The sequence below is a fragment of the Alligator sinensis genome, unplaced genomic scaffold (genome assembly GCF_000455745.1).
Source record: "Alligator sinensis unplaced genomic scaffold, ASM45574v1 scaffold1414_1, whole genome shotgun sequence".
In the NCBI taxonomy this organism is placed as follows: domain Eukaryota; kingdom Metazoa; phylum Chordata; order Crocodylia; family Alligatoridae; genus Alligator; species Alligator sinensis.
This window is the reverse complement of record NW_005843240.1, coordinates 38,120-46,964: the sequence shown is the minus strand read 5'-3', so window position 1 is coordinate 46,964 and position 8,845 is coordinate 38,120. Positions and strand designations below refer to the sequence as shown.

General features: G+C 43.7%; 1 protein-coding gene across 1 annotated transcript in view; it reads right to left on the bottom strand.

Annotated features, from left to right (window-relative positions):
* The window catches only part of LOC102370516 (sodium channel protein type 2 subunit alpha-like), a gene marked incomplete at its 5' end in the record, with an annotated part of 86,768 nt that overhangs the window by 39,807 nt on the left and 38,116 nt on the right, over positions 1-8,845 (bottom strand). The window contains one exon of the mRNA XM_025194544.1: positions 2,462-2,584. Within this exon, the coding sequence (XP_025050329.1) occupies positions 2,462-2,584 (123 nt within the window). The remainder of the gene's footprint in view (positions 1-2,461; positions 2,585-8,845) is intronic.

Sequence of the window (8,845 nt, the reverse complement as noted above, 5' to 3'; positions counted from 1 at the left end):
TCCTAGTAGACTCCAAGATGAACATGAGTTGGCAGTGTGACGAAGCCATCAAAAAAGCCAATGGCACTTTATCGTGCATCAGTAGATGCATGACGAATAGGTCCAAGGAGGTGATACTTCCCCTCTATCGGGCGCTGGTCAGACCGCAGTTGGAGTACTGCGTGCAATTCTGGGCGCCACACTTTAAGAGGGATGCAGATAGCCTGGAGAGGGTTCAGAGAAGGGCCACTCGTATGGTTAAGGGCCTATAGACCAAGCCCTATGAGGAGAGACTAGAGAAACTGGATCTATTCAGCCTCCACAAGAGAAGGTTGAGAGGCGACCTTGTGGCTGCCTATAAGTTCATCACGGGGGCACAGAAGGGAATTGGTGAGGATTTATTCACCAAGGCGCCCCCAGGGGTTACAAGAAATAATGGCCACAAGCTAGCAGAGAGCAGATTTAGATTGGACATTAGGAAAAACTTCTTCACGGTTAGAGTGGCCAAGGTCTGGAACGGGCTCCCAAGGGAGGTGGTAGGGGGTCGGACTCGATGATCTATTGAGGTCCCTTCTGACCCTAACATCTATGAATCTATGAATCAGGGCCAGAATCCTGAACATTAGTCCACGTCACTATAGAAACATAGCAAGGCAGTACAGAGTGAAGTTAGGTTTATATCCCTCTTAGAATTTTGTTGAGAACAAGATGACAACAGTTACTGAAAAACAAAAGCAGACCAAATAAGAAGCATTTTGCATGGCACTAAATGGAGGTGCCTGCAAGAAACCTTGAAAGAAAAATAGTAAGTAAAGAAAAATACTAATCATATCTAATTTTTGTGAGTGAAAATTGCGCAGTCACTCCATTTGTGTAATAAAAAGATCTGCATATCTTAAATTTAGGCATATTTGATAAATGGCTTCTTTTGTGGTCAGCATACTTTAATTACTGTGATTAACTACTTAAGAAAAAAAAAGAATAATTGTTGTCTTTTCTTTGCTACGGATTTCATTTGACAGCCAACAGGATTTGACAATGCTTCTAATTCTTTTTAAGGAGTTAAGAGGATCTTAATCAGTACCACTGAGAGACAAATTTTGCAGAAAACTACAGTGACAGCCCAATGAATCCCAGCTGAAATCACTCCAGGATCATAGAGCAACCAGGATAGCAGAGGCAGTAGTAGACAGCCTGTGTCTGAGTCCAGCAGATGGTGAGAACTGAATTAGTCCCAGGGCAGCTGATGATCTAGCTGAGCAATTCCCCCCACACTTCTCCCAGACTAAGAGCATATGCAACATGGAAAAAGCTGGGAAGTGAGTGGTGTGCATGGCAGGGCTGGGATGGGAATAGGTCATGAAAGCTGGTATTTGGATCCATAAACAAGGTATTGTACACTGGACCCACACATAGGCTGGCAGGTTCTCTGAAGACTCAGAGCTGGACCTCACAGGCATCTCAGTCTGAGTGGGCATAGCAAAGGGAAATGCTCTGGGATGAGCTATTGACTCTCTTTGGTAGTTAGTCACCAGAAATAATTCTTATAAAATTGGGTAAAAATTATTTCAAATTTTGTGAGGTGGCACTAGAAAATTTTAGCTAAGTCCAGTACCTTTCGTGGGGATGACTGAAAAGTGGTTTGACTCGATGAAACTGAGGATATGTCAGGAACCTGCCAGACTTTCATAAATTGACAAATCCAGAAGACATGAACCTTTGGGAATGGGAAGGCTTAGTAATTACACATGAACAGACCATATTTGGTATCTGGGGCATTCAGGTGTGATGGAGAACAACATCTCTGACCAGGGCACAGATAACTCTTTGGCTAACAGTAGAAAGGGAACTATTAATTATCTGCTATGAAGCTGGAGGCAGAAGCACACAAGCTAATCGCTGATGTCTCCTTTTGGCTGGGTACTTTTTTCTTTAAACCAGGTCCCCTTACAGAAACTGGTCCCCTTGGAATTGGAGCACTTAAAGTAGACTCAAAAGGAGGTACCCTTTAAGAAATGAGGGACAGAGTTTCTCAAAGGAGTTGGGTGCCCAATGTGTATAATGTGAAGGTACTACACACTTTCCCCAGCCCCTGAATAAGGAAAGAGCACTGGGGACCCAGAGTGGGTTGGTATCTATTTGTAGAGGTGTGGGGAAGGGGTAGGAAAGACTGATAGCGATCCTTCATTTGGTAGAGAATGGTAAAGAAGAAATTTATGACCTGGACTGTATGAGTGCTTGCTAGTCATTCCCAAGAGTGTTAATAAAACTGTGGCGTTAATGCATCTTGTCTTTCTGTGGAAAAATAGCTAGGACTTCAATTAACAAATGAGCACAGGTAAAGCACATAATTTATATGCTTAAACGCAGTATAATAGAACATAGTAGTGAAAGTTTCAATAATAGATGTTCAGTACATCATTTCTATACTGTTATATAATTTATTGTGCTTTGCATGCATTACTCTTTCCGTTTTTCTTACCCTCATTCCTTCAAATCGTGATAAAGCTCGTAAAGGTCTCAAGGCTCTTAGTGTTCTAAGTGATTTAATTGGACCAAGTTCTGAGTAGCCCAACGCGTTAGCTGTTAAACTAATCAAAGAAACCTACAGGGGGGAAAAAACACAAAAAAGAAATATTTTTATGCATCTATATTTTAGGTTGGCTGAAAAACTCATCAAACTTAGACCTGAACCCTGATAGAACCTAAGCCCCTGTTGCTTGTTGCTGAATGCAATGTAAGATTTAGTTGTCTCTCAGAATTTGGCATTGTATGAAATACAAAAAAATATAAAGTATTAGGAAAAACAGAAGTGTCAAAACATTTTAGGAAACATGCATGCAACTGGTTTTCACCATATTCAGCCAAATATAATGTTTAATGAGACCAAGCCAGCAACATTATCATGTGAACGGTGTTAAAGTCTGAAATCATTTTTTTTCTGTAAAAACACAGGTTACATATTGATATAATGGATAACATTGTTGAAATTTTTACATGGCATTTTATAAACATATTGCCATAGAAACTAAATCTTATCTTATTGCTGAATGTCCAAAAATAAGATGGAATATCATTTTCTTTGGTACAAGAAGGATTAAATGTGTTCTATTCATAAATCATTCATGAAATGGTACTGTATTCAAATTTTATTATTAAAGTACTGTAGGCGTGACAAAATATGACACGTAACTTTGAGTTGGTTAATTTATTTTCTGGGAAACCATAAGATTCAAAATAGGACATAATTAAAGTAATTATTTGTTTCTTAATCAGGTGAGATAGATTCAAGGAGTGGTCTCTATGAGAAAGAAAGGTCACTGATACAGAGAAATATAGACTTCTTGATAAACTAGGCATGAGGCGGGAGGGGGGATAGAATTGTGGGGGACATTTTTAGCAGTAACAACATTTTTGGACTAGACACTTTCCCATTCTGCAGGCCAGTGGTCATACATCAAGGAACACAAAACGTAGGATATAGGACTCTCCACTGGGAAAAATTGACTGAAAAAAAGGACTTGGGAATTGTGGTAGCAGAACTGTTACCAATGCCACAGTGTAAGGACTAATTTGATAATACAGTGTTTTTTTTAATCTAGGTGACATAAGATCACTGGATGCTGAAGCAATACAAATTTAGATTGGAAAAGGTACAATTTTTATTTTTATTTATATTTTTAATAGTAAAACTAATCAACTATGGGACAATTTATCAAGGGATATGGTGGATTTTCTATCATGGGAAATTTTAAAATTGAGATTAGAAGTTTAAATTACTTCGATTAAATTTACATTGGATTTCCAAGAAACTGCAATGTAAAAGTCTAAAAAAATGTTACCCTGCCATACTAAAAGAGAATACATTATTCTGCCTAAAATTCTACTAATAAGGGTAGAAAATAACTTTGTTGGTATCAGATAAGAAATGAGAATTACGAAGTGAGAAATTCTTCATTCCATCTCATGACATCTATAGCACTGAGGTAAAGCGTCAGACAGCAAGGAAGGGACAGCAGAAGAAAATGTTCCAAAGCCAAGAGGAAAAGACCGTATGACATTAGGGCTGTGAGTGCTTTTTTAATAGAAGAGCTAATGTTATTGTCAGTTCAAGGACAATTATGTTTTCTTCTTATTTTGTACATAAGCAGGCTTCTTGGCCTTTCAGCTTTTCTAAGTGTACTCTCCATCCTGTAACAATGTCATCTGTTAATAGCACTACATGTTCCAGTGCAAACTGAAGAATCAATTACAACAAGGCTCATTTTGGTTCAAAAGTGAGCAGAATTGGTACAGTACTGTTTATTTTTGGATCAAAATGAGTGAAATTTCATTTGTGAGCATATCATTTACTGAGTCAGTTTAGTGTACGTTCTTGTAATGTTAACTTACAGTCAAGTATTATGTACCCACAGTAAAGCATGATGTCAATGCATACAACACAGGCCCATGTGAGTACTGTCATTCTTGTGGGTTTAGCAAGTGTGAAAGTAACTCTCCTAAACTCAGAATGCCCCTGCAGTGCATCAGGCACCAGAGTCATATTCAAGTTTTGAGACAAGACATTTCACTTGAATTTTGCATTGGCTTCCTTTTCCACTATCCACTCCTTGTAGTGTCAGACTACTAATGAGGAGTTTATACTGTATGCAGACACACGAGAACTTTTTCAGAATCATGGAAAAAATACTTATGTCCCTTTCCTTCAGCTGTCTCAGAATACAAATTGTAAATATGCATATTCACTTATGGAAAGCACTGGAATATTTATTTATAGGACACAGGGAGAATTGGGGGTCTTCCTTACCAAAACTGTTCAAATGGCAAAAAGTATTTGAGATCATTTAGGAGACTTGCCTCCTGAACTAGGCCTCCAGATTAGACCAGTATTTTCCAGTGAGGGGCTTGAGACTGAGATGGGTGAGCACTAGGACCCAGTCACCTCTGCTACTTCTCCCTGCTACTTGGCTGGATCTCATGATTAAATTCATTATTAACATTTATCAACACTTATGTTTGTGAATATTTAATTTTGGTGGGACTGACTCTTTGAACCTTGCTTGGTTCCCAAACAGCACTTGGGGTCAATATGCAGGAAGCAAAAATACAAGTGAAGAAACAGCAATAATGGATTACTTCTGAATTATCTTTGTAAAGATTCTGCTTATTGATGGAAGTGAGGAAAAATCATGCAGCAGATAAAATAGTTCTATAATGAGCCTAAACAGAGAAGGAAGGTCAAAAGAAGTGCTGTTTGCATCTTCCCTTCCAAAAAACACTGAAAAGCCTATTATTCACAATAAAGAAATGATTGTGTTTGAACTGCTGCTGCTGAGAAGCACAGATTTTCTTTGCAGAATTCCAGAGATGGTATGCCTTCAATGTCTATGCAGAAATAAGGACAGTTGTAAGTGTCATAAAACAGAATATACGCATGGAAGATTCAAAGTGCATAAGTGACTTTGGAGTGCAAATCCTATTGATCAGGGTTCCTAAGACCCCTACATAGGTTTACAGATCGGACCTTTTTCATTTGGTCATGGGGCAATAGTAAAATATAAATTTTACTACTTGTAAAAATAGGCTAATTTGGCAAGAGCCTGGGTGCTCATGCTCAACCCCTGGCCTTGGGCCAGATCTGGCCCATGATATTATGTCATCTAGTATTATGTTATGTGTCAGCTCTCCATGGATTCATGGGGACCCCTGGGTACCTGATCCCAGCGCACAGGGTGAGATGAAGGCAGTGCCAGGCCCCAAAACCTAATCCTGGTATGGGGAGCCAGGAGAGAATGATGCCAGGCTCTTGGGGTCCAATCCTGGAGTGCTGAAGTGCAGAGAGAAAAGCCAGGACCCCAGGGCCCAATCCTTGCATGTGGAGGTGGTGCTGGGCCCTAGGGCCTCATCCTGGTGCTAGGGAAAGGGAGAGAGCAGTGCCAGGCCTTGGGGCCTGATCCTGGCCCATGAGGCTTTATCCAGCTCATGGTTCAGCCCCATGCTACTCATCTGGCCCATGGAGGCAAAAGCCTGGGCACCAGTGGGCCCAACTATTCCTAGAGGAAAGACTAGTAAAAAGCCAAGTGAAAATTGAGAGAATTTTAGTTCCCAATTAAAAACCACAAATATATTCTAAGTTGTTCTGCAACCTTATCTACCTTGAATATGACAAAATCAGCATAAGGATTACTGTAGAAAAATAGACTGGAATGAAGTGCAACATTTAAATACAGTTTTGGTTAGTCAATAAAAAATGGTATGCTATTAGGGAACATATTAGTGATTTTTAAACCATTTTCTAATGAAAAGCACTTTCCTCATCATACTTATAACTAACATGAGTTATATAGGAATATATAGGAATATAGACTCCTACTGCCAGGCCCTTCTCCCCCAGGGAGACGGAGGGTAGACCACGGTCTCCCTCCAGGACAAGGGAGGACCCGGGGACCTCCCATACTGTCCAGTCACGGGGTTGGACCAAGGTGGTCAAGGACCCCAAGGCTCGTCGCACCAAGGCCCCTGCCGCGTTGGACCTTTGCAACAGGTACCAACCTCTTGCAGCCCCAGCAGAGCCTGCTGAGTTGCCAGCTCCTGCAGGCAACATAGGCTCAACTGTAGCTACCGCCCCTGCTCTCCCTAAGAAGAAACACAAAGTGTTTGTCGTGGGAGACTCCATCCTGAGGGGGACGGAGGGGGCAATCTGCCACCCCGACCCCTTGGCCCAGGAAGTCTGCTGCTTCCCGGAGCCCGTATCCAAGACATTACAGAGAAGATCTCTAAACTCCTCCATCCCACTGACCACTACCCTATGCTCCTCATCCATGTGGGCACCAATGACATGGCTCGGAACCCTCCCAGCTGGGTCATGAGGTGCTACAGGGATTTGGGAGCGGGGCTTAAGGGGTTGGGGGCGCAGGTGGTGTTTTCCTCGATTCTTCCGGTTTCAGGCTATGGGCTGAGGAGGGAGAGGAGGATACAGATAGTGAACCAAAGGCTGCGGCACTAGTGTCATCGGGAAGGCTTCAGCTTCCATGACCACAGTCCGCTCTTTGGTGAGAGAGGCAGTGAGCTGCTGGGAAGGGACGGCCTCCACCTCTCTCCGCTGGGGAGGAGGCTCTTCTCAGCCAGACTGGCTGACCTGATCCACCAGGCTTTAAACTAAGCCTGCCGGGGGATGGGGGGACTACCGCCACTGCTGGCCGGCTGTGCAACCCTTGCAAAGCCATCAGGCCAAGCCACTTAAGGGAGCCCACCCCTGCCCCAGCCCAAGAGCAAGCTGTGAGCAAGGCAAGGGCCCCCAAGGGGACCCTTGTGTGCCTGTACACCAATGCCAGGAGCTTGGGGAATAAACAGGAGGAACTTGTCCTTCTGCTCAACACAAATAATTATGATGTCATAGGGATAACGGAGACCTGGTGGGATTCCACCCATGACTGGACCACGGGTATAGACGGCTATACCCTCTACAGGAGGGATTGAGTGGACAAAAGGGGCGGAGGTGTAGCTCTCTATGTCAAGGAGATATATGCATCCCTACAACCTGACATCGGCACCCAGGGTAAACAACTAGAGACCCTCTGGGTTAAAATCCGTGGGGAACACAGCACAGGAGATACAATGGTGGGAGTCTACTACAGACCTCCCTCCCATAATCAGGAGACTGACCAGGAGTTTGCCAGGGAATTGGCTGAGGCTGCACGTTCCCAGTCCATGGTTGTCACAGGGGACTTCAACTACCCAGACATCTCAAGGGAAGAGTGCTCAACCAAATCCGAACTGTTGCAAAGCTTCCTCACATGCGTGGATGAGCTCTATCTGACAAGAAGTCTACGGGCCAACAAGAGGCAAAGCGTTGCTTGACCTGGTACTGGCAACCAGGCATGACCTAATCAGCGACTTAACAATCGAAGGGAAGCTGGGTGACAGCAACCAGGAACTGATCACCTTTACCATCCACTGAAAAACTATCAAGTCAGTCAGCAGTACAGAGGTCCTCAACTTCAGGAGGGCTGACTTTGACAAGGTCAGGAGACTTGTTGGTGAAGCCCTAAGGGACCACGACCCCAAAAGGAGGGGAGTCCAGGAAGAGTGCTCACTCCTCAAGGGAGCGATCCTAGATGAACAAGCTAAGGCTATTCCGTCTCGGAGGAAAGGCAGCAAGAGGGCACAGCAGCCCCCTTGGCTCTCCAGGGAACTGGCAGTCCTCCTGTGTCTAAAAAGACAGACCTACAAAGGATGGAGGACAGAATCCACCTCCAAGGAGGAATACTCTGCACTGGTCCGGACCAGGGAACAAACCAGGAAAGCCAAGGCTGCCATGGAATTCCAACTGGCCACAAGTATCAAGGACAATAAAAAGTCCTTTTTTAGATATGTGGGGAGCCGGAGGAAAAGCAAGGGCAACCTTGGACCCCTGCTAAACCAAAAGTGGGGAACTGACGACTGACACCCAGGAAAAAGCCAACTTGCTAAGTGGGTACTTTGTGTCAGTCTTTCACAAGTCCCATGGAACACCCCTGCCCATTACGGGAGAGGAATGCCTAAGCGAGGGTGGTTCCTTGCCCTCCATCAATGCTGACCTTGTGAAGGAACAGTTTGAGAGGCTGGACACCTTCAAGTCAGCCAGCCCTGACAATTTACACCCCAGAGTACTCAAGGAGCTGGCTGGCATCGTAGCTCAACCCATGGCACAGATCTTCAAGAGCTCCTGGTCCTCTGGTGAAGTGCCCAATGATTGGAAGAAAGCCAATGTGGTACCTATCTTCAAGAAAGGGAGGAAAGTGGATCCGGCAAACTACAGGCCCATCAGCCTGACCTCTATCCTGGGGATGGTCTTAGAAAAAATCATCAAGGAGGCCATCCTTAA